The sequence below is a fragment of the Thermothielavioides terrestris genome, chromosome 2, assembly GCF_000226115.1.
Source record: "Thermothielavioides terrestris NRRL 8126 chromosome 2, complete sequence".
NCBI lineage: Eukaryota > Fungi > Ascomycota > Sordariomycetes > Sordariales > Chaetomiaceae > Thermothielavioides > Thermothielavioides terrestris.
In genome coordinates, this window is record NC_016458.1 from 4,691,395 (window position 1) to 4,714,197 (window position 22,803).

The 22,803-nt window shown below is 60.2% G+C and overlaps 7 protein-coding genes across 7 annotated transcripts; 3 read left to right on the plus strand and 4 right to left on the minus strand.

Annotated features, from left to right (window-relative positions):
* The first annotated feature begins 51 nt into the window (after nt 1-51).
* Nucleotides 52-1,130, plus strand: THITE_2113946 (uncharacterized protein). Its single transcript, XM_003652395.1, has 2 exons — nt 52-311; nt 429-1,130. The coding sequence occupies exons 1-2, from the start codon at nt 165-167 to the stop codon at nt 873-875; spliced, it is 594 nt and encodes a 197-aa protein (XP_003652443.1). The 5' UTR covers nt 52-164; the 3' UTR covers nt 876-1,130.
* A 231-nt stretch (nt 1,131-1,361) lies between these two features.
* On the minus strand, nt 1,362-2,991 carry THITE_2113948 (uncharacterized protein). Its single transcript, XM_003652396.1, has 5 exons — nt 2,686-2,991; nt 2,563-2,623; nt 2,327-2,460; nt 2,092-2,275; nt 1,362-2,038 (listed from the first exon to the last, which is right to left on the minus strand). The coding sequence occupies exons 1-5, from the start codon at nt 2,740-2,742 to the stop codon at nt 1,368-1,370; spliced, it is 1,107 nt and encodes a 368-aa protein (XP_003652444.1). The 5' UTR covers nt 2,743-2,991; the 3' UTR covers nt 1,362-1,367.
* A 1,377-nt stretch (nt 2,992-4,368) lies between these two features.
* THITE_2113950 (uncharacterized protein) lies at nt 4,369-8,403 on the plus strand. Its single transcript, XM_003652397.1, has 2 exons — nt 4,369-5,183; nt 5,237-8,403. Exons 1-2 carry the CDS (start codon nt 4,539-4,541, stop codon nt 8,261-8,263), a joined length of 3,672 nt encoding a protein of 1,223 aa, XP_003652445.1. The 5' UTR covers nt 4,369-4,538; the 3' UTR covers nt 8,264-8,403.
* A 140-nt stretch (nt 8,404-8,543) lies between these two features.
* Nucleotides 8,544-12,677, minus strand: THITE_19167 (uncharacterized protein; the record flags this gene model as incomplete). Its single annotated transcript, XM_003652398.2, has 7 exons — nt 8,544-9,211; nt 9,278-9,395; nt 9,483-9,608; nt 9,702-9,844; nt 9,917-10,008; nt 10,051-12,069; nt 12,121-12,677. Coding segments are annotated over 7 exons (3,723 nt in total), but the record flags the coding sequence as incomplete, so codon positions are not given.
* Nucleotides 12,678-13,919: 1,242 nt separating this feature from the next.
* On the minus strand, nt 13,920-15,482 carry THITE_2113952 (uncharacterized protein). The gene has a single exon (XM_003652399.1). The coding sequence runs from the start codon at nt 15,149-15,151 to the stop codon at nt 14,147-14,149; it is 1,005 nt and encodes a 334-aa protein (XP_003652447.1). The 5' UTR covers nt 15,152-15,482; the 3' UTR covers nt 13,920-14,146.
* Nucleotides 15,483-17,495: 2,013 nt separating this feature from the next.
* On the minus strand, nt 17,496-17,672 carry THITE_2044549 (uncharacterized protein; the record flags this gene model as incomplete). Its single annotated transcript, XM_003652400.1, has 1 exon — nt 17,496-17,672. A coding segment is annotated over one exon (177 nt), but the record flags the coding sequence as incomplete, so codon positions are not given.
* Nucleotides 17,673-19,549: 1,877 nt separating this feature from the next.
* On the plus strand, nt 19,550-22,254 carry THITE_2113956 (uncharacterized protein). The gene is made up of 3 exons (XM_003652401.1): nt 19,550-21,766; nt 21,833-21,985; nt 22,047-22,254. Exons 1-3 carry the CDS (start codon nt 20,351-20,353, stop codon nt 22,074-22,076), a joined length of 1,599 nt encoding a protein of 532 aa, XP_003652449.1. The 5' UTR covers nt 19,550-20,350; the 3' UTR covers nt 22,077-22,254.
* The last annotated feature ends 549 nt before the right edge of the window (nt 22,255-22,803 follow it).

The following is a 22,803-nucleotide window of genomic DNA, read 5'->3' on the forward strand; positions in this document are numbered from 1 at the left end:
CGTTGTTGCGGGGGATACATTATTCGTTTCTGTCCAAAGCACGGATTACCTATCGGAGCAACTCCAAGTTACCATCGCCCGGTACGGGACGACCATAGCACTCACTGAGGTTCAGAACTTGAAATCAACACGACGACTGAAAACCAAACCCAAGCAGCTCGACAATGAGCACCAATACCTCGACCCCTCCAATCCAAACCCCCCAAAAAGCTGAAGCCACCGCCTTCCTCCAGTCGCTCCTCAACAAGAACCTCCGCGTGACCACAACCGACAACCGCATGTTCTGGGGCGCCTTCAAGTGCACCGACTCCGTAATTCAACCCCCCCCCCCTCTCCCCCACCCAGCCCCCTGCCCCTGATATCCCCTCAACGCTTCCAACCTCACCCGTTCATTCCCACCGGTAAGAAAATAACACCCAAGCGCGCAGGAGAGTAACATCGTGCTCGAGCACACCTACGAGTACCGCCACCCCACGCCGCGGGAGATACTCTCCCAGGCTGCTGCGCTATCATCACCATCACCGTCAACACCAACAACAACAACAGCAGCAGCAGCAGCAACAGCATCATCATCGTCGTCCTCATCAGCAGCAGCGCAAGCAGCAACAGCAGCAGACGGCGGAGGAAGTGATCGTGATGGCCGTGGGGGAACGGGAACGGAAACGGGCAGCAGCAGCAGCAGCGCAGGGACGGTCACGCTGGAGATGACGTCGCGGTACCTGGGCCTGGTGGTGGTTCCCGGGAAGCACATCGTGCGGATCGAGGCCGAGGAGTTTGCGAGCCAGCTGCGGGGGCGGCAGGGCGGGGCTGGGGAGCGCCAGGGGCGCGGGGGGGTGTTCGGGACGGCTGGGGGGGAGGGTGTTCGGGTTAGCTGAGTGCTGCGTATGTATTCCGTAGGGGAAACGAAGGAGGGTCCGTTTGGCTGGTTGGTGATGGACGGCGGTTGGAAAGTGGATTGGATTCGTTGGAGTCGCTGACGGCATGGCGATCACTGTGGAAGGAATGCGGCCGGAGCGCCGAAAAGGGGGTAGAGGCCTTGAGCATCCAAAGAATGGTAGATGTACCGAGGGATTCTTCGCTAACCTATAATACACCAAAAAAAGGGCTTCCCTTGGTTTGATGAGCGCCTGTTGCCCTGCTCTCCCGATCCACGTCCCGCTCACTCATTAACCCATCCATTCCATCAAATCATGACTGCTATTACGTGCGAGCAAAAATGCGCTTTAGAGCACTGGCAGATGCCACAAAAAGAGAAAGGAGCCGATTCCATCAAACAAGTCGTCATGCTCTCTTCAGCCACAGTCGTACCATACCGCAACCCCGGTTCACATTCTCAATGCCGCCGCGATATCTGAAGCGCCGCCACGCTAGGCACCAACGGGGTCATGGTTACGCCCGCGCTGCTCGCCGTTCGGACTCGCTTCGGTATCCACGACCGTATGGCTGGGCGCGTCGACGTCGTCCTCCTCTCCCACGCCCTCTTCCTCTTCCGCCGCATACTCCTCGCCATGCTGCCCTGCGGGCACCCAGGCGTCCCGATCGCTCAGAGGAGCATCCTGGGCCGACAGGTCCAGGCCATGGCCAGGTACTTGGCCCTCGGTGCGCGCCTTGATGTTGTTCCTGCGGCGCTGCGAGAGGGTGCGCGCGCGCGTCGACAGCTTGGCGGTAACGGCGGCGTTCTGCGCCACCCAGTTTGTGAGCGAGTCTTCGCAGTCCTGGATGATGGCCTTGCTGGCCTCGTAGCCGTCGTAGGCGGGGCGCGTCTCGCCGGGCGTCACGGGCGTGTCATCGATCAGGTCAAGGAGGTGCTTCCCGTAGCTGGCGATGATGGCCACCTTCTCGGCGTGCTCGCGCAGGGCGTCGAACTGGTACGAGTAGGCTGCCTTGATCTTTTCGCGTGTGATGTTGGAGAGCTGCGCCTCGGCGACGAGGGACTCGGCCTCGGCGCGGACGAGTTCCTGTTCGAGCACTACAATCTTTGGAGAGTTGGGCTCCTTGTACTTTAGATGGGCGATCTGGTCCGTAATTTTTTGTTTCCCTGATTTGGGTCAGGCACAGGGCGTCTGCTGGGTAAAGCTCCGCGCTACTCACTGTCTCTGCTGGGCTGCACTGAAGCCTCGATGTTCCGAATGCTCTTCATGGTAATGCGGTATTGGTCGTACCGGTCGACGTATTGGTCTTCGAGCTCGCCTATCTCGTACAGTAACACGCCCAGTTTGTCTGTCACGTCCGAAACGTCCTCATCGCAGGCCTCGCCCCAGAGAGATAGTTGTTGCTGTGCTCAATGTTAGCCAGCTGCCGACATTAAATCGGCAGAGACACGTACGGCAACCTCCATCCGTTCCTTGGCAACCATCTCTAGGCTCCGCATGACATTCTTCTCCATCTTGACGAGTTGCGACAGCTTCTTGGCAAGGTCGGGCCCAAAGGCGCCGGCGGTGTTTCGACGGAGGGCATGTCCTAGACCGGCTGTTAATCCTCAACCATGAGTTTCGCGTCCGAAAAACATTGCGATTGCAGCGGAGAGGGCTTGACGGGGGCCAGAGGAGCCGCACAACTCACCGAGTCCTCCGCGGCCAAAGAGGCGGCCCGACTTTGTGCTTGACGGCGGCGGGGGTGGGTTCTGATGATGTGTTGGTTATAAGAATGGCTCATCAACGGTGCAGCGAGAGCTTTCTCCAGTACCTGGATCTGCGAGGCAGTGGGCGCCCTCGTGGAGCGCATAGAGTATGAGCGATGCATCGCGACTGTGCGGAAGTTGTGTCTGGAGAGAACGTGTCGATACTGGGCGGGATTTGATGGCCGTTGTCCAGGCTACTCAAAAACAATTGCGGGCGCAGGACGAACCAAATGGCAGGCGAGGCAGCGTCGTCGTCATGCGATGTTTAGGTAGCAGTTCGGGTTTGGCTTGCGTTTCGAAACAAAGGATCAGAGACGCAAGCAGGCGTTAGTGAGATTGGGTCATGCGGCGTGTCTTCTCGTTTATGCGACAAGCCGCTGACGGGCCGGGGAAATGACGTCGCTGCCAGTGCAACCCAGCATGTCACTGCGCCAACACTAGAATTTCCATAAGGTGGTCTGTAACGACCCTGGGCAACGGAGTGTAATGTACGGTATTCCGTACACTACACTACACAGTCCACTACACTACGGGCTAGAAGAAACCTGGAAGAAGAGAAAGCGCGTGTCCAATGCATCTCCGTCGCCTGCTGCTGTTTTCCGGGGCATCCAGTTATAGAAGAATATTTCTTACGCGCGCAGGAAGCTCCAGGCAGAAGTTACCTACTAACGATATCAAATGCCAGGTTTGCACTTACATCAGGTAGTACGGAAGCTCCTACCAAAAGAACCCGCTTACCGCCTTCAGTACGGCCGGCAGAATTAGCCGGTATTTACATCGATATACAGATCCTTCCTCCCCCTATCCCGTCCCCTCAATCTACGTCTTTTTCATTATTATCCTCCTCAATCGAACCACCTTGAACCTCTTCAGCAAATATTTTCGACGTGGGCTTAAGCGCTTGCTCTCAAGCTAGTCCTCTAGCTTAAAAATAAGGAGGTCGAAGCGCTTACTAGCATTGAACCCGAGCTTTGAACAGCCGAGCCAACAGCGCTTGTTCAGAGCTTCGGTCTTACATCCTCCTTTCGCCTTTCGCGCCCCCCTCTCCCCTCCTCTCCCCCTAAATATCCTTGACAAACATATCTGCAGTACTATTAAAAGTATTGAATAGCTTCACTCTTCTCTATTCGAGTAGTTGGATCTAAGGGATCGTAAGATTGAGGAGAAGTTTAGGAGATGGATCGCGGGGATGGCCAGTGCAGAGTGTATTACCATACTATGGCTTACAGGCTTGGCATTGGAGGCGGTGAGCGGATTCATTTGGTAGGAGCTTCCGTACTCCATATATAAACGCACAAAAACAACAGCTCTACCAGGTCCTCCACAATTTTCTGTGTATTCATACGAAATACGGATACACTGTGGAATCCCGTGTCGAAGATCGCCGACAGCTGGGTTCTGATTTAACGAAAGCCCAGGGGATTGGGCAGCTGTGGGGCGGCTCGGTGGCTCGTGCATGCTTCAACGCTCCCGGCCCGGGTGTGGGGCCAAGGATCGCGTCTTCTTTCCAGCACCGCGTCTCAGCTCCCATTGAGCCATTGATGAGCGTCGCACAAGCCGGGCCAGGCGACATCGGCTTGGACACCGTTGACTACCCGCCCACTTTCATTCATTCTTCTGTTCTATGAGCATTGGTCAGTAATCACGTGCCGTGCCGACGCCGATGCTGCGAGAGTTTGCGACGCCAATTCGGGGTCTAAGATTTGCCCGCCGTAATCCGTAACGCTCGAATAACGCCCAGAGCCTCCTTCGGAAAGAATAAGAGAGGGAGCGGAATTGGGAACACGAGAGACGACGTTGGAACCAGGTCGAGGGTTGTTGCGCCGTTTGATGCTCCAACGATAAGAGCGGGGGGACAAAGAGGGCTATGGGGAATGGGCTGGTGTCCTCTGTCGTCCACCATGTGGTCGACTTAACCATGGAGACGTCGTCGTCGGAGAGTCTGGCTGCGGACGAGGTTGTGGTGGCCGTTGAACGCAGAAACGGATCGTCTATTGACGCACGCCGGACGTCATTGCCAACGCTGAAAGCACAACCACGCCAAGCACGGAGCCCCTCGGTCACTGGCCCTGCGCAGAACCGGACGCCGAATGCGTCACCTGCTGGCAGGTCCACGCGCGCCAGCGACCTGACCCCGTCGCGACCGACCCGCTTCTCACCCCGAGTCGAAATCCGCGACTCGCAGTCCCCTCCGCCCACCGTCGAGCCTGCGCCCGAGCCCGAGCCCGATCCCGCGCCCACAGGGCACCCGCGCCCGCCGACCCCGCAGTCGTCCGCCACAAATCGGTCTTCCCAAGGCCACCAGACGCCCAGCGCCCAGACACCGAAGAGGACGATGGGCTGGACAGTCGACAAGATTGCCGACGCTCTCACGGAGCTTTCCGAGCAAGTCAGCGAAGGCCATGCCCAACTCGTCGACTTCTTGCTCGAGGAGGCCGAAAAGCAGGCGCCGCAGCCTCGGCATCTAAGCCCGGTCGATATCTTCGCGGGCATGAAATCCATCGCGACGGACAGTAGCAGCGCTCTGCCGAGCGGCGTGGAGACCATGGCGGTGAAGTTCAAGGCACGGTGCGATCCTGTCACATTGGCAGAAAACGATTCTAACCTCTTTGACAGCAACACAGCGGGGAGTACGGCAAGTCCAAGGGCAGCGGGCGCCGCACCGTCTGCCCTGTCGTTTGCATCAAGCCCGATAGGGAGCCCGTTCCACGCTACAGATTCCACCACGTGGAAATCCGCAAAAACATCCTCGCTCCCAATTCAATGCTGAACTTTGTCCCGCACCTGCGCGACGTCGACCCCAACTCTGCCGAGGAGCAGAAATACAGCGCCTGGCTTATGGACCTCGAGAACCTCGACAGCAAGTCGGGCTTCCAGATCCAGAACCGGAGCCAGAAGCTGGCGAGACGGGCACGGAACGAATACGCCGCGGCGCTTGCCCCGTATCTGGACCGATGGCTCCAGACGCTGGCCATTGACGGCTGCTCGAAATCCACGCTGATCCGCTACATGGCGAGCCAGCCGCAGAACGAAGACGCCATCACGCCCCAGCAGAAGCACAACCTGCTCGACACCCACAGCGAGGTGGGCTCGCCCCGCGCAGTCAGGGGAGCAAGGCTGTTCACAGAAGCGTTCGACCGCGTTTTCAACGACCAACGAAACCAGAGGCGCGTGGCCCTGCGCGACATTTTGATGCTCGATAAGTCGGTCGAGCCCATCCTGGATAACAAGAGGGCAAAAGACGGGCCGGGCTCCCAGAAGCCGCGCGACGAGACGCTCATGCAGAAGACCGTAGAGGCCTTAGGGAGCTACTCCACGCTTGGGTGTCTGATCTGCTTCGGCCATGACTGTGAACACGGCGAAATCGAGCGAGACAATCAAAAGCGGTGCTTCTCGCTTGAGGAGATAGGAGGCCTTGTGCCAACCCTGAAGAGGAAGTGGGCAGCGCAAGTCGAGTCCCATCCAGACAACCCCCAAGTGAACGGCCTGCCCGGCAGGCCGACACACCCGCCCTGCCGAAACCAGTGCTACCGGAGCTACAACACAGGCAACCCGAACCAGGATGTCAAGCCCTGGTCCGAGAGTGAGGTGAGCGTGCTCGAGTCGGTGTTTACGACGATCGGCTACAGTCCTTCATTGAGGGCCGAGTGCTTCGTCGGGGCCGTGCTGGGCCGCTACTGCTGGGACGTGCACCGCAAGCTCAAGGAGTTGGATCTGTGTCTGCCTCCTGTTGAGCCCCGCACCGAGCCCCCCAGGCCGAAGGCGGTCTCATGGTACGATCGCAAAAAGAAGCAACTGCTGGGCGACTGGCAGGATGCCACCATCACCCACGAGCACGCGGTGCGCGAACTGTTTGCGCCTTGCCACCACGAAGGGCCATGCACGGCGGCGAACGGCTGTCCGTGTGCCTCGGCCGGATCCCATCCGGTCCTGTGCGAGCGCTTCTGTCTTTGCACCGCAGAAGAGTGCCCGCTGAAGTTCACCGGGTGCGCATGCCACTCGTCCGGAAAGACATGTCTCCAGCGACAAAAGGAAGGGAGACCGTGCATCTGCGTGCAGCTCAACCGCGAGTGCGATCCCGTCCTCTGCAAGGGCTGCGGCGCGAAGGAGCGGGCCGACCCCGAGAATGCCTATGACGAGCAGCTTCATTCGACCGGATGTCAGAACGTCGCCCTGCAGCGCGGGGCGTCCAAGGCGGTGTTGGTCGGCAAGTCGCAGCTCGAGGCCTGTGGGTACGGCCTTTTCGCTGCTGAAGACATCGCCCAGGACGAGTTCGTCATTGAGTACACCGGTGAACTTATAAGTCATGACGAGGGCGTGCGGCGCGAGAACCGCAGAGGAGACGTTTTTGACGAGGAGAACAAGGTCTCCTACCTGTTTACACTGCTCGAGCACGAGGGCATCTGGGTTGACGCCGCTATCTACGGCAATCTCAGCCGGTACATGAACCATGCGTCGGACAACTGCAACATCATGCCCAGGATCATGTACGTCAACCACGAGTTCCGGATCAAGTTCTCGGCACTCCGCGACATCAAGGCGGGGGAGGAGCTGTTCTTCAACTACGGCGACAACTTCCCGAACCTTACCAAGAAGCTTGTCGAGCGGAACAACGAGAAAGCGACCGACGACGCGGGTCAAAAGCGCAAGAGCAGCACGCAGCGGCCCACTGCCCGCAAGACGACGTCCAAGGCAAAAGGGGAAGGCATCGATTTTGCTTCCGACGGGCATGGGGACGACGAGGACCTCTGGCTCGGCGACGCCCCCGCGGTCGATGACGACGATATGGGCGACGACTGGGTGGACCATCATCCCAGGCGCCGCAAGAAGCGCGGGGGCAGGCGGCCAGGCGCCGGTCGGAAGAAGAAGCAGCCGCAGCCGCCTGTGTCGGCTGAGACAGGTGACGAGGCCAGCCCCGGCTCGCAATTGCGGACTGAGAGCGGCGGCATCGCAAGCGAGGCGGCGGCGGATGCCAATATGCCCTCGCGGCGGCGCCTGCCCAAGCAGTCCTACTCGGCCATGCTCAACCCGCATCTCAGCTTTTCGGGATCGGACGCCGGGTCTAATACGCCCGCGGAGCTTCCCATCAAGAAAGTCTCCAAGCGCGGGGGTGCCCGGCCCGGCGCCGGCCGCAAGCCGAAGCACCGTCCGGGGCAACCAAAACCGGGCGCGAAAAAGCCGGTCCACACCAGCCAGGACAGCACCAGCAGCCTCACCACCTCCAACGACACGGACGAGAAATCGACGCCCAAGAAGCCCGCCGCGAGCACCGTGTCCACGCCTAAGAGGGCGGAGAAGACCAGCGGGTCGACGCCAAAGAAAGGCGACAGCAACAGGAGCGTGCTCGGCTCCGGCGCGGGGAGGAAGCGCAAAGCGGCCGAGGCCGAGGCGGAGGACGCGCGGCTCGTCAGCGGCAGCGGCAGCGGCAGCGGCAGCGGCACCACGGCCGCGGCGGGCCTGTACAGGCATGATACCTTCCGGCCGATCGATGACAGGGCCTCGGTGAGCGGGAGCCGGGGCAGCCGAGGCGGGAGCTCTGTGCGCGGCGGCGGGGTGGACGACGACTTCGACGATGACGACGTGGTGGATCGGTCGGCGAGGAAGAGGCAGAAGCCCTGGCGGTATAGGAACGAGGAGGAGTAGGTCTTCTAACTCGTCCTTTGGTCGGCAGGCGTGTGGTGTGGTTGCGCTGGGTGGGTGGATGGGTGTTTTGGAGCTGGTCCTTCTTTTGTGGCGGTTGCTGGGTTGCTGGGTTTGGGAGCTGGCTGCGGTTTAGTACGGAAAGAAAGGGTTGATGTGATTAGCTGCAGTGGAGAGAGAGAGTTAAATCTGGGGGGCAACAGGGGGTTCAAGAGTCATTGTCCATTCGCTATCATGCTTCGATTTCCGGGTCGAGCCCTTTCTTTCTATGAGCCCTCTCTTTCTATGAGCCCTGTTCTATGCCATCGCCCGTCACATCCCACACCTCCATCCCCACCCCGCCCACCATGAGCTTGCCCGGCGCGATCAGCTCCAGGTCTCCGGCGTCAGCCACCGAGCTATACCGATCGTCCAGCAAGGCCACGCGCAGCCCGCCGCCGGCGCCACCACCCCTCTCGACACACCAGAGCTTGATGCGCTGGTCGTTGCCGACGCTGGCGACCTGCATCGTCATCCTCATCATTCCCGGTGCCTCTTCCCCATTCGCCACCACGCAAAGCCCCGTAATAGCAGCCGCGTGCGCGTCTCGGATCCGGTACCGCCCCAGCACGGCGTATGTCCCCGTGTGACGGTCCCACGCGAGATCCAGGAAGCCCAGCGCGTTGTCGTCGCCCCCCGTGGATACCAGCCAGCGCGCGGATCCTGTTGGGGCGGAGGACAGGTCCAGGCTCTTGATGCTGCTCTGGTGCAGGCGCGCGGTCAGCGCTAGCGCGAACGAGCCGGACCCGCCTGCGGCGGCGACAGCAGCAGCAGCAGCAGTGGTGGTTGTTGTCGTTGTCGTCCACACGGCTATGTGCCCGTCGGTGAAGGCCGTCAGGACGTGCACGGCCTCGCCGTCCGCGCGCAGATGCCGCACCTGCGTCGGGCACGCGCCGGTGTACCGCGCGCTGGCTAGCTTGGTGAAGGTGCCCGCTGTCGATGGCGCCGGGGTGGTGGTGGTGGTAGGGGTGCTGCTACTGCTGCTGCTGCCAGGTGGGGTGGTGGGAGGATTTCCTGGCGAGGAGTAAACATAGCTGCGCACGCTCGAATCCGACAGGACCATTGAGATGAGCAGCACCACCCGGCCGTCTCCTTCCTCTGCGCCTTCCTTATACCCGTTCCCCTCCTCCTCCGCCCTGTTCTCACTGCTTGCATCCGTTCCCTGCCCCTGAGAACCATCCACGCCAGTAACACGACCAAAATCCACAACGTCAAAGTCCACCACCCTCAGATCCCCGCCCGGCGTCCCGTCACCCCACACCGCCTCGCGCACCACAGCCAGCATGTCCTGTTCCTGTTCCCGCACCAGCTCGCTGTCTTCCCCCGGCCCGAGCGCTCGCCCGGTGCCAGAGCCAGAGCCAGAGCCGGAGCCAGAGCCGGAACCAGACCCGCAGCCGCCAACGCGCGCCAGCCGCCACACAAACAGCTCCTCGCTCCCCGCGCTGCTGAGCAGGTGTGTGCCGTGCGGCGTCGGCGCCCAGCGCAGCGTCTGGATGCCGGCTGAGTGGCCTTGCAGTGTGACGAGCGGGGTCAGGTATTCAGCATCTGGTGATGTTGGCGGGCGGGTGGTGGTTCGGGGGGGCGAGGAAGGGGTAGTGGTGGTGGGGAACTGGGTACGGGAAGACGGCGGCACCCGCGGTGAAGACGCACGGCGCCGCCAGATGCGGATGGTCGTGTCCTCGGCGGCGGTGGCGACCAGCCCGGCCTCGCTGCCGCCGCCGCCGCGGCCGTTGCCGAACCGGCGGGCGCACTCGGCAGCGCTCAGCGTCGAAGGGGACGCGGCGACGGCCCGGATCTCCCGCCCGTGGCCGCCCGGCACCAGCACGCGCTCCGCCGCGGCTGCCTGCGACACCACGCGCAGCTCGCCCGCCTTGGAGAACACCAGCCGCGTCTGGCCCGGGTCGTGCGGCGCCGACACGCTGGCGAAGGGCCGGTGGGCGCCGCCGCAGGGCACGCGGGCCAGCACGGCGTCGGTGGTCGCGTTGTAGGAGAGAAAGTGCGGCCCGTGGAAGCCCTGCAGGATGAGGTCCCTACTCCTCCTGTGTATTCTTCTGTTTGGCGGGCTGGTATCGTCTGGGAGGGGGACGGTGAAGAAGGCTGCCTCAAGAGTGTTGAGTGGCGAGGCAATCTCATGCTGCAGGGTCAGCAGGCTGGTTGCCCGGGAGGAACCAGAGAGAACGGCGGGAACGTGGTAGATGCGGCACTTGCCGTCGCGGCAGGTAGCGAGCAGTGCAGACGCGTTGCCGGGGATGGGCACGATGCTGGTGATGGCGTCTTTGGTTTTGCAGTCCCTACGGGAGGCCTGCAGCATGTACTCGTTTGTGTGAGGCTCGATGGTAAACGTAGCCACCGAGCCGGTCCGCGTGCCTAGGACGAGGGCTTCTCTGCTGAAGGCCGCTGCCGTGACGATGTAGTGCTCCGGGAGTCGAACAATGCGTTGGGCATAGGTGCCAGTTGCGCCGGAATAGTGGAGGTAGAAGGCGTGGTCGAGGCCGAGCACGGAGATAATGGCGTGCCAGTCCGAGTGTTGTTCGTCGAGTGCGCGGTTGGGAGATGTATTCACTAGTATGATGTCGGATATCTTGCCCGGGAACTCGGCGACCTGGCAGGCCTCGTGTCCCTTCCGGAAGAGATAGACTCTTCCACTAGGACTACCCAGCAAGACTGTGTCCCGTGCTGGGCTCTTGAGGACGTTGTAACGCTGGAGATCAGAGGCGATCGCTTCGGGGAGGGCGACCTCCTCCCAGAGCAGAGGGTCCCCCATGGTGGCTAGGAGGAGCCTGCCCGATGCTGTAGCCGCCATGACCCGGTCCGACAGGAAGGCATACCGCTGAAAGGTCTGCTTGGTGTGCTTGGCGTGCTTGGTGGTCTGCACTTCAACAGATTGGGGGTGCCTGCCACGGGGCAAACTCTGCAGGACCTCGTCGATAGTCATAGTGACATCCAGATCCTCATAGCCATCGAAAGAGCGTCTGCCCGGGATCCTCCCCGCCACAACAATCCTGCCGTCAGCTCCGCCGGTGGCTATCAGGGGCTCTTCAACCCCACCACTATCCGACACCGCAACAGACCAGATGTTCTTCCCGCTGTGGCATGTGCTGGCACCGCGATGCCGCAGCGTCCCCGCCTGCCCTTCCGCAAACCACCGCGCCCAGTCCACATCCAACTCCCACTTCTGCCGCGACGAGTCCTCGCCAAACGAGTACACCTCGACCGCGCCACCCCGTCCCGACGCGCCACTCCTCACCACGGCGCCAAACCTGACATGCCAGATCCGCGACACATGCCCCATGGCAACCGCCACGCACCGCGCACGATCTCCCACGCTGCCACGCCCCGCCTCGGAATCACCCCCAGCAGCACTCCCACTTCCCGCACCACCACCACCACCAAACCCCGTCTCCCTCGCCTCCCCCAGCACCCGCTCATCCACCCGGCCGTGCTCCCCGCCGCCGCGGCCATCACCCCGCTCGCTGACGTCCCACACCCTCACCGTGCGATCGTCGCTGCAGCTGACCAGCAACCGCGCCCTGGCCTGCTGCCCTCCACCACTGCCGCCGCGGCCGCCGTCGTCGTCATCGTCCGGCGCCAGCTCCATCTCGTCGGAGAAGCTCACGCCGAAGATGGAGCCCTCGTGGCCGGTGAAGACGTGCAGGACTTGGCATTGCGGCTGCTGTTTCGATCCCGGACTGTAGTGGTGGTGGTGGTACTTCCAGACGATGATCTCGCCGAAGACGGTGCCGGCCGCGACGAGGACGGTAGTGGCATCTCTGCTGTCGTCGTTGTCGTTGTCGTTGTTGGTGGCGTCGGCCGCCTTGGACGGGGGAAGGAGGCGCAGGCTGGCCGAGTAGAGAATTGGGCGGGAGGGAGAGGCCAGGGGTCCGAAGGTGAGGTTCGTCGTAGTAGTAGTGGGAGTGGTGGTGGCGGTGTTGGCGTTGACTGAAAAGGGGAGGATCTCGTTGTGCGCTGTGACGAGCACGCCGGCGACGGGATCGGAGGGGGAGTTCCGGCGGCAAGGGAAGAGGATGCCGTCGTAGAGCCAGTCTGGGGCTTTGAACTCGGGAGGGGCGGCGGCGGTGGGGGTCGTCCCGGAGATCAGGGCCTGCAGGGAGGAAGGCGGCAGCAGGGTCACGGACGGGCCGCCCCAGATGAGCACGCCCGGCTCACTGTGAGACTTGTCCGACTCGGGCGGCGGGATGTAAATTCCGTGGATCGGCTGCGAGGCGAAGATCTTGAGCTGGCCGAGGAGACGGGACGTCTTCACGTCGTACACCTTGAGCCAGGTGTCTTCGCCCGCGAGGAGCAGGACTTGGCCAGGCTCGGCATTGTGGAAGGCGAGCGCGGTGACCGGACTGAGTGCGTATTTGTGCTGCAGCCGTGCGACTGTCTGGCTCTGGGCCGGGTTAGTGACACAATTTTGGTGATGATGAACGATGAAATACTGAGGATGAGTGAGAGTGAGTGAGTCAAGGGTGAGCGGTTGGAAGGATTCATGTCTTGCGGTAATTGATACTTGATTTATTTGGTTTACCTTGTGAGCCATTGCGACCGAGTTGGCTGTACTCATAGGCTAGCCGTTGAAAAGCTCATGCCATCCAACGTGTCTTGTCGCCAGTCGCTCCGTCCTGCCTGACCCGTCACCGTGACCGCTTTCCCTTTCCTGAAATTTCTCAACTCAAGTGAACCCCATCTTGGGCAACTGGGAAGAAAACCCTAACCCTGAACTCATCAATCAACAAAAGGGGTTTGCTCGCTTTCGTGTTGGGTGAGGGAATCTGCCCTTCGATTGCTTGTGGTAATGAAACCAACTGGTTTTTGACTCGGGGGCACCGTAAGAATCAGCCCAACGAGGCTTCAAACATCTCGGCCCGCGGTGACGGCTAAGACAGCCGGCGCCCACTGGATGCCGTGCTACCATACCTCACCAATCTCCGACGCCCCGAGAACACCGCCAGAGACCAGATGTTGTTTCAGAACTGCAGCCACCGAGGCTCAGCCCAACCCCGACTCCTTCTCTCCGACCATATTGGCAGATTGACTCCGGCTGCGGGGAGGAAACGGATTGCCAGCCAGACAGGACTGCGCTGCGGACGATCTGCGGAGCCCGGTTGGGCGGAATGGTTGTTTGCCCGTGGAGTCGATGCTGAGTGTATGTACAGATTTGGAACTCCACGACGCGATGCCGTTGGGGGCCGACGTGTTCCTGCGTGTCCACTCTTGGTTTGATGCCTGTGCGAAGTTGGTGCTTACCTGCGGCAAGCACTCCATCACAGCCCTGGTAACTAAACCGCCCGGGGTCTGGCTCAGCTGGCAGCCAAACACTTGGGGATATCCGATCCTTCGCCAACTCGCTCCGCAGGACCCCGGGGTCCGGGAGAGAGGATTCGCAAGCATCCAGGCGGGACGCGAGGGAGGGATGACTAAGTACCTGAGGAGGAATCACAGCGAAATCCCACTAAGCACCCTGGAAAAATTCAAATGCAAAAAGAACGTGGTCGTGATTGCGTTCGTTCGTCAGAACCCGAGCAGGGTATCATAGCGACGACCCATCCACTCATCCATCGGCATCAACCCATCTCAGTAAGCCCTCTTTCGGGAAAGTACAACCGTAATACCGTGTCCCGTCTTCCGAAATCCGGGAGCCAAAAGAAAACCTCCCCAACGCCGAACTGATGCAGGAGAAGGAAAACGAGAACGGCACCAAATCAACAAGAGAAATAAATAGTCAAACCAAGGAGACGCCCTGATTTGCTTCTTCCAGACGACCCGTGGCCCAACCCATCACGCCATCTTTTTGTCTCTGTCTCTCCGAGATCCACTCATCATCGCTCATAGCCATAGTCAATTTTACACACGAGTGTGCGAGTAGGGCTCGTAGGCGCCCGCGTGCTGCGAGGCGGGGCCGTACGACTGGCGGGCGTAGCCGGCGCCCGAGTAGCTGCCGTGGGGGTCGCTCAGGCGCTCGTAGCCCGCGGAGGGACCCGGCATGAACTTCTCGGCCTCGGGCCCGCCGCGGCTGCGGCTGCGGCGCCACGAGCCGTGGTCGGGCGCGCAGCAGCAGATGGTGAACATCCAGAACAGGGCGGCGGCGATGGCGAAGGCCTCGCCGATCCAGACCACGGCCAGGAAGCGCCCGTTCAAGTGGCTTGAGAGGCCGTAGGGCTTACCCGAGGCCTCGAGGGCGCCGACGACGATGACCGACGTCGCCGTGGCCAGGCCCGCCGCCGCGCCGGCGATGACGCCCGTCACCAGCGCGATCACCCAGGTCAGGCACGAGAAGATGCGGCTGCAGCTGGCGAAGAGGCCGAAGAAGAGCTCGACGCCGAGCGCGATGTAGGCGATGACGAAGACGATCTGGGTCCACTTGGAGACGGTGGCGAAGGACTTGATCGCGTCCGACATTTCCTTGGGCAGCGTCACGTTGACACCAGTCGGCGTGATCAGGCTGTGGAAGTTGTCCGTCGTTGAGTTGAGCGCTGACTCAGCCCAGTTGAAGGCCGGCTTGGTGCAGTCGCGCGTGCCGTTCTGCGCCGTGTAGCAGTAGTTCCAGATGTTGACGTCGTAGATGTTGTACAGGCCGAGGTCCTTAGACGTGATGTTGTTCGTCTGCTGCGCCTGCCGCTTGCCAATGTTGATGTCCGACACCTTCGGGATGTTGAGGTTGAAGCCCGAGCCGTCGAGGATGTGCGACACCTGGTCCGGCGATATCGAGAGGTTGGTCGTGTTGATCTCGAACATGAACAAGCCCTTGTCGGAGATGCCCGCCAGGCCCGCGAGCAGCATCGCAATCAACGATGCCAGCGTCAGCAGGAACGGCAGCAGCACGCACACAAATCGCCCGAAGTTGGCCATTGTGTCTGTTGATGATGTTGTTTCTTTCTCGTAGTTGCTTCCTTGACCCTCGGTTCTCGTTCCCCACGTTGGCGGGGCTGGGATGACGCGAGTCGCGGTGGAGAGGGGGGGCGGCGACTGCAGCTGGGAGCGTGGATTGCGGCAGACTCGAAAAATCAGCGAGGGAATAAAAATGCAGAAGAACGACAATGGAGAGGAGAGAGAGATGGTCCTGTGGCACCAGGCGGGCGGTGGCGATAAATAAAATCTCAGGCCGCATCTGGGGGCCCAGCCAGATACTGGCAGGGTCCCCATGCTGCAAGGCTAGCAGAGGGCTGTGCCTATCGGCCGGTGGGTGGCGCAGTTTTGGGCTGTCCTTGGCGTGGAACGGGTTGGCAGACCCACTTTCCCGGTCTTCAGCCAAACACGCCGGGGACGGGAATAACTAACGCAGCAGTTCCCGGACGGCCTCCAGCTCCCATGGAACACTCACTCGGCATGCAATGCGACGGAACCAGGGCACCTGTGAAGCTCTTCTGACCGGTCCACTCCACGCCCACCGTTTCACTCGCAGTGTGGCCCAAACCCTCGGAACACCCACGTCAACAGACCGATCCAGCCTAACGCTAAGGTACACTTGTAGTGGCGCGGTGACTGCAAGTTACCGATCTCAAATGGATCGAGTGGATGGACACACCAGAGGAGAGCCCCCCGGCCATGGGATTAACTTTGGATACAGATCGCCAGCAAAAAAACTGCTGCCTGCTGCCTTCCCTGCCCCAGCTCCAGGTCCATGGAGTTCTGGTGATGGCGGAAAAGTCCAACCCCTGGTCGCGTCATTCCTACGCAGTAGTGTTTGGATTCGGCCTGCATGTTGGTCGCGGCCGAAGTTCCCGCCTCTGCGCCCGGCACAGTTCGAGTGATGAGCTGTTCCGGTTGCAAAGGCCCCCAACAAGTTGACCGCAACGAAACGGATCCTCTCCGATTCCGCTTCCCGGGTCGGACGGGAAGCGATCGCTGTGTACACTCCATAACTACCAGCTACCTATCTTACAGATGACATACTTCTTACAGAAAGTAAACCCATTTCACCGGCCGACGCTCCATGTTGTGCTGATGCAGATCCCCCCGTCGGGAATTTGAATCGCCGCGGGATAATCTTGTTTCCACGCTCGCGTGTTTTATTGGCATTGGCAGCTGCACCACCCCACAAGCGTCGTCAACTCCATCTGAGCCGCAGCAGCAACGCGTCCGACTGCGGTACACTCCTAGTGGACCGCACCCGAGTGTGAAGCTGCTGCGGGGTTGCACAGACACGGCTTACATAGTATGTACACAAAAGTGCCGTGAAAAATCCAAGTAATCCGTATCCGCAGTAGTCGACCGCCTCGTGCTCCGAGACCTGTGGCTGGAGAGCCTTGTCTCGGGCGGAGTGTCGCGGCCGCGCCTCTGTTGTCTCTGCTGCCGTGGCGAGCTTACGCACGCCAGCTGAGCCTCCACACCTGAGGGCCAGGCCCGTTTTTCGGCTCCGTTGCGCTGCAGTCTGATAAGCCAGCAATTCAGACATCGGAGGGATTCCGCATTCTCCCGAGCACTTAGTCGTTGGACATTACCACAATATGCCCTCGTCGACCTCCGTACGCGTCGGTTAACGTTAACTGCGTCCTGAGTGCATCGTGCTGCCTGTGGCAACCTGGAATGCAGCCCTTACACTGTAGAGGCATCGATGCGAGCTTCCTCCAGGATGCACGTTGGTGGCCCTGTGGCAGCCACGGCATGGCCAGGTTGCTGGGTAACACGGTGGCTGGGTAACGCCGGGATGTTGGTGCTCCGAGTGGGGCGCACGGATTTCTATATTTGGACGCCAGCTTGCAGGCAGCCCACGCCGGCGGAACGGCGGGATGGCGAGGGCAGAGCTCGTGCCAAGGCGAATGGACAGGATTGCCAAGACCTTGCTCTTCCGGACCCGGTCAGAAGCCCCAGGGCCCGGCCCCGGCTCCGGGCCCATGAGGCCGGTCGGCCGGGTCTGGCCTCCCATCAGACGGGCGCCGAGACGGCTCCGGAACTCGTTTCTGTCTGGGCCGCGACGTTCAAAGCGGGATGGGACCGGCGAAACGAGGCATCTCAAATTCTTCGGCACTCTCGCCACGCAGCGCGATGACGAGACGAGCGCTGTAGACGGCCACGGCGAGGTCATTGGCTCTGTCCATCCTAGGCAGCCTGCTAGTGTGAAAGTATCTCTCCAGACTCGACCTGGAAAGGGCTGGCCCGACTGCAGGCAAACACCAGCGTGCTATCCGTAGATTCCGCAAAGCCAAAATCACCGTTCTCAACTCGGGATGCTATGTATGCAGAGGTACGCGCGTCAACACCCGTAACGCAACCACTCTTTATATTCCAGATCTTTCACAGGTCCTAGCACGCACGGCCATAGGTGGTAGAGAACTCGGGATCCCGTCCGCTCTCCCCTAGATAAGCTACCAACCGCCGGATTAGTAGTTGGGTCGGTGACGACCAGCGAATCCCCGGTGCTGTACGTTTTGCTTCGCTATGTTTTGCTTCGCTTTTTTTCCTTGTCCACGACAGCTTGTTTTCAAGCCAGTGGAAAAGAAACCTGGGGAAATGAGAAAACACCAGAGAAGAAGAGAAAGGAAAGAAAGAGAGAACAACCTTGGAGGGAAGACGAAAACGCCTCCCTCGATGTCCGGTTCATCATCCCGCGATTGGCTGAGTCATCAGCAGAGGCTTAAATTTACGGATACTTCGGGCTTCATTGTCAACGTGTTCCAGCCGCTTTCAACTCCCAACCCCCACTGAACCCCCAACATGCTGCATCTGCACCAATTCGGAACTTGAGGATCGCCAGGCCCCAGGCGACGACACCGAATCATTAACTCTGATGAAGAAATTTCTTTCCTGTCAAGTGAACTCTCCACCACACCGCTTCCCTGCGAGAGCCAAGCAGCCGGTCATGTGGCCGCCCGCATACTGCGACGCACCGACAAAGGGGCAAGGGTGGAAGGGCACACAACTTGGGCCGCGGGACCTGGGAGTCGGAAGCGTTGCGTTGCGCTGCATTCCCCGGCAGGATTCCGCGGCGGAGGCTTTCCACTGGTTGGGGACTGCCGTCCGCCATTGTGTACGCTACACTCCTTCCGTACAAGTAGGTGATGGGGAAGAAGTAGTGTATACTACTCCGCACCTCGTAATGGTCTAGTCCTCCTGGTGACGTCCGTTGGTACCTTGCACAAGGTGGGAGCTTGCCTTCCGCCGCCCCACCTTGGTTCCAGAGCGCTGGGTGAGCAGCAGCGAGCTTGAACCGGCCTGACCTGAGCTCAGGTCAGGTTGCTCCTTTCGATTGCGCGCCTGCTCAGTCCACAGCAGGACCAGACGGGCTGTGTGTCTCACCCGATGCAGCCAAGGCACCACAGCGTCAGAACAGCCAGGCTGGGCGGTCTTGTCTGACTTGTGTCGCTTGCAGTCACCGTGATGCGGGAGATTGCCGTTTCCGGCATGCCGGTTCCAGCTTAACGTTAATCCATGGACTGCTCTGGACGCTGTCAGCACCGCAAGTGCTACTGAACACTATGTGTACACTAAGGTGTACACTACCTTAGTGTAGTTTAATGCGTACCCAAGGTTAGGTTAGGTAGTGTATGCGCAACGGGTGCTGCGGGGGGGCTGCTATCTCGGTGAAAGCCGAGACCCAATGGCTGCCATGAGGCGCTTAAGCCACGTCGACTCCAGTGGCATCCAGCGCCCCACTTGTACGGGATTTGAGGCACGTGCCGTTCGCTGTGCCATTTGTTCGCGGGTCTCGTTCCTGCCAACATTGCCTCAGACGGGAATCCAAGAAATCATATCACAAGGAAGAAAGTGGCTGCCATTTTCATCAACCGTGAGATCCAAACCCATCTCATGATCTTGATACCCATTTCGGCAGCAGCCACTCAAGCAAGATTGTATTCTGGCACCTCAGCTGTGTTTCTGGCATCTTTTGCGCGGCAGCGCGAGCAATGCATTCGACCTTGCCTGCTTGACCCACCCCTGCGCCATCCAATCTTGTCTGGCCCTTGTATCAGAAGAGCCCCGCCAGTACGGAGCAGTGTCTTTGCTCTTCAGCAGCCGCGTCGTCATCGCCAGGCCTTTTTCCCCCAGACACCCCGAAGACATTCGAGACAAGACGGCGATCGCGATCGCCTCAGTCAGCCTCCCCCGCACCAGCTCATCAGCAGCGCAACTTGTCAACTTGTCAAAGTTGCATCGCATCAACCAAAGTTACTTCCGGCCCGCTCGGCCGTGTCCCCACGCCACCCGCCCGGATCGGCTGCATTTCATTTCATCGGCCCAGCGAAACCCGTACACCGACGGTGAGCCTTGACCCTCGACCGGCACGCTCGGCCCTTGGTGGCAATCTTTCGAACGGCAGCCGCCGCGGAAAGCCCATCCAGACTTTCTTCCTCGATTGCTGGTGTTCCCCTCCTACCTGCCGCGCTGTTCGTGTTTCTTTGAGCGCGAGAATCCTCAATACAAGGCATCCATTCGCCTGGCGCCTGCTTTCAGCCTTGGCGCGATAACTAGATTTTTGAGTGGTCGCCCTGTCGTGTTATCTCAGTCGAGTGTAGGTTTTTTTCTGCCGCCTTCGTTCTTGCGCGCCCCCCACATTTCCCCTTCGGGTTTGCACTCAGTCCTTGCCCTGCTACAATTCAATCTCTTCTCATTGCCGCGCCTGTTCTGCTGCTTTGGCTGTTACCGTCGTTGTTTTGCTGTTCTATTGTTCGGCTTGTGAATTAGGCTGGCGAGGCTGACATCATCGGATCTAGTGGAGCTAATCCACGCCGGCCTCAAATCGCCCGCTGCGACTCCATCAACCTTGGTCCGTCCGATACTTCCGACGAGCGTCCGCCGCGCCTCGGCCACAACCTCTTCAACATCCTAACTCCTCCCCGCTCGTTTCCCCAAGTCTCCAAAAACGGAACCGTCATCGGGTCGTTGGTCCTCCACCGCCATCAACCTGCTCTCCGACCTCGAACGCTTCTATCACCCTCCCTAGGACGCTGGGGGCACGCCAGATAGACAGTCGCTTCTAGACGGGTGCAGCGGTAGGCTGTGTGGGTATTCGCAGGCGACTTGCCGGTACCACAACCTGACACGCGCACGCCGTCCAGCCCCTTGACTTCTCCATACCAGAGTCTCGCTTCCTCTGACTGTTGAGAAACCATGGGCAACCAAGCTTCCAAAGATGCCGGCGCGGCGTCTTCCAAGACTGCGGGCAATGGGGAAGAGGCCTTCCAGTCCTACCCCTCCTTCAGTAGGTCCGACACCAAGGGTTCGTCCCGGTCCTTTCGCTCTCTGCGCTCCAAGATCCCCGGCTCGGCCAAGACGGACAGCCCGCGGGGCTCTGCGATACTAGCGAACGGAGACGCCCCCGAGAAATCGGATGCGGCTTCCGTCAAGTCGGGGAAGAGCGGGAGGTCGACCCACAGCCGGGCCAACCGTTCCGACTCGACTCCTTCACCGGGCTCGCCTGCGTCGGCCGACACTGCGCCCGTAAGCTCCCCTTTCGATGAATCTTTGCCGCCGCCGTCGCCTATCCAGTCGGCATCCATGAAGGCGGGCGTCCATGATGTTTCTGCCGCCCAGGCCAGCGGAGAAGTAGACTACGTGTCGGACCAACCGCCGTCCGGCGTTCCTAACCCGACCTTGGCCGCGCAGCAGCCAGGACAGAGCATCCTCGTAAAGCGCGAGGATGCTGTCAACCCGATCACAGACGACCCCGGGCAGGAGCCGGCCAAGGATGAGACGGGGTCTGGCATCGCCATGAGCGACATCAAGGATATCGACCTTGATGACTTCATCAAGCGCCTCCTGGACGCCGCATACGCCGGCAAGGTCACCAAGAGCGTCTGCCTCAAGAACGCCGAGATCACGGCTATCTGCCACCGCGCCAGGGAGCTGTTCCTTTCCCAGCCTGCGCTGCTCGAACTGGACGCTCCCGTCAAGATCGTTGGGGATGTCCACGGCCAATACACAGACCTCATTCGTATGTTCGAGATGTGCGGCTTCCCGCCAAAGTCGAACTTCCTGTTTCTTGGCGACTACGTCGACCGCGGCAAACAGTCTCTCGAGACCATCCTACTGCTTTTGTGCTACAAGCTCAAGTACCCTGAGAACTTCTTCCTGCTCCGTGGAAATCACGAGTGCGCCAACGTCACGCGCGTCTATGGCTTCTATGACGAATGCAAGCGGAGGTGCAATGTGAAGACGTGGAAGACCTTCATCGATACTTTCAACACCCTCCCCATCGCCGCGATCGTTGCCGGCAAGATCTTCTGCGTCCACGGGGGCTTGTCGCCCGCTCTCAGCCACATGGACGACATCCGGAACATAGCGCGTCCGACAGATGTCCCGGATTACGGGCTTCTGAACGATCTGCTCTGGTCTGACCCGGCTGACATGGAACAGGATTGGGAGGCCAACGAGCGCGGCGTCAGCTACTGCTTCGGAAAGAAGGTTATTACCGACTTCCTGGCTGCGAACGATTTTGACCTCGTCTGCCGGGCCCACATGGTGGTGGAGGACGGCTACGAGTTCTTCACTGACCGCGTCTTGGTCACCGTTTTCAGCGCGCCCAATGTGAGTATCACCCCCGTTTCGCGGCTCATTTATTCCATTCCACGGGTGGCTGACAAGGTTGCCTAGTATTGCGGAGAGTTTGATAACTGGGGTGCCGTCATGTCGGTGTCCACCGAGCTCCTATGCAGCTTCGAGCTGCTCAAGCCTCTGGATTCGAATGCTCTCAAGAACCACATCAAGAAGGGCAGGAATAAGCGGAACCAGATGCTCAACAGCCCAGTACGTCTTCCTTGTTTTTCACAAGCGAGGGTTTGTGCCGCGTTGCTAACAGTCGCCGAAGCCTGCAAATGTCTACCCCCAGAGCGTGTGATTTGTGGACGTCTCCGAGCCCCATGGAGCTCCACATTACCGTGCGTTGAAGCTTTGTCACGGCAGCCGAGAGGCTACCTAGACCAGCCAATGGCCGATTCGCAGGCATGGGCTTGGGATGGACCAACGAGGGCGACAAGTACGAACGCGCACAGGGCCTTTCTTTGGCGCCGAGAAACAGAATAATACGCCTAGCGACGGCGGCAGACGGCGACGATGAAGGTTACGAAAACAACAAAAAGGACAGGTGTAGCGCCCGACAAGGGGCCAGATTCCACCGGTTATCGAGGACCTGAGACGGATTACGCCGACATCAGATTCACTCCTTCAATGTGAACCAGGGGTTTCGAAGACGCTTACTGCGGGCCTTTCTTGAGAGGATGCTTCTTACGGCGAATAATTGCATTTACTTGGACGGATGGGACAGCCCGGGTTCGATCGGTCCTTGCACTCCACATTCCGAGGGCATCGGATGCCGAGTCAGGGAAGAAACGGCTGAAGAACAAAAGGAGCTGCGCAAGTTGTGAAGGAGGCAGTGGGATTAGCAACGGAGGGGTACGTACGAGTGAGGCACTCGAGCAGGGAACGGCAGCGAGGACGTTAATTGTGACGGGCCGAGCGAAGCCGGCTGTTACCGTCATCAGATCTGCGGGGTCCCGCTCCGCAACCGACATACCCCCCACGCTGCGTTCCTCGGCACCATTGATGTTTCCTGGGACGGCTTTCAT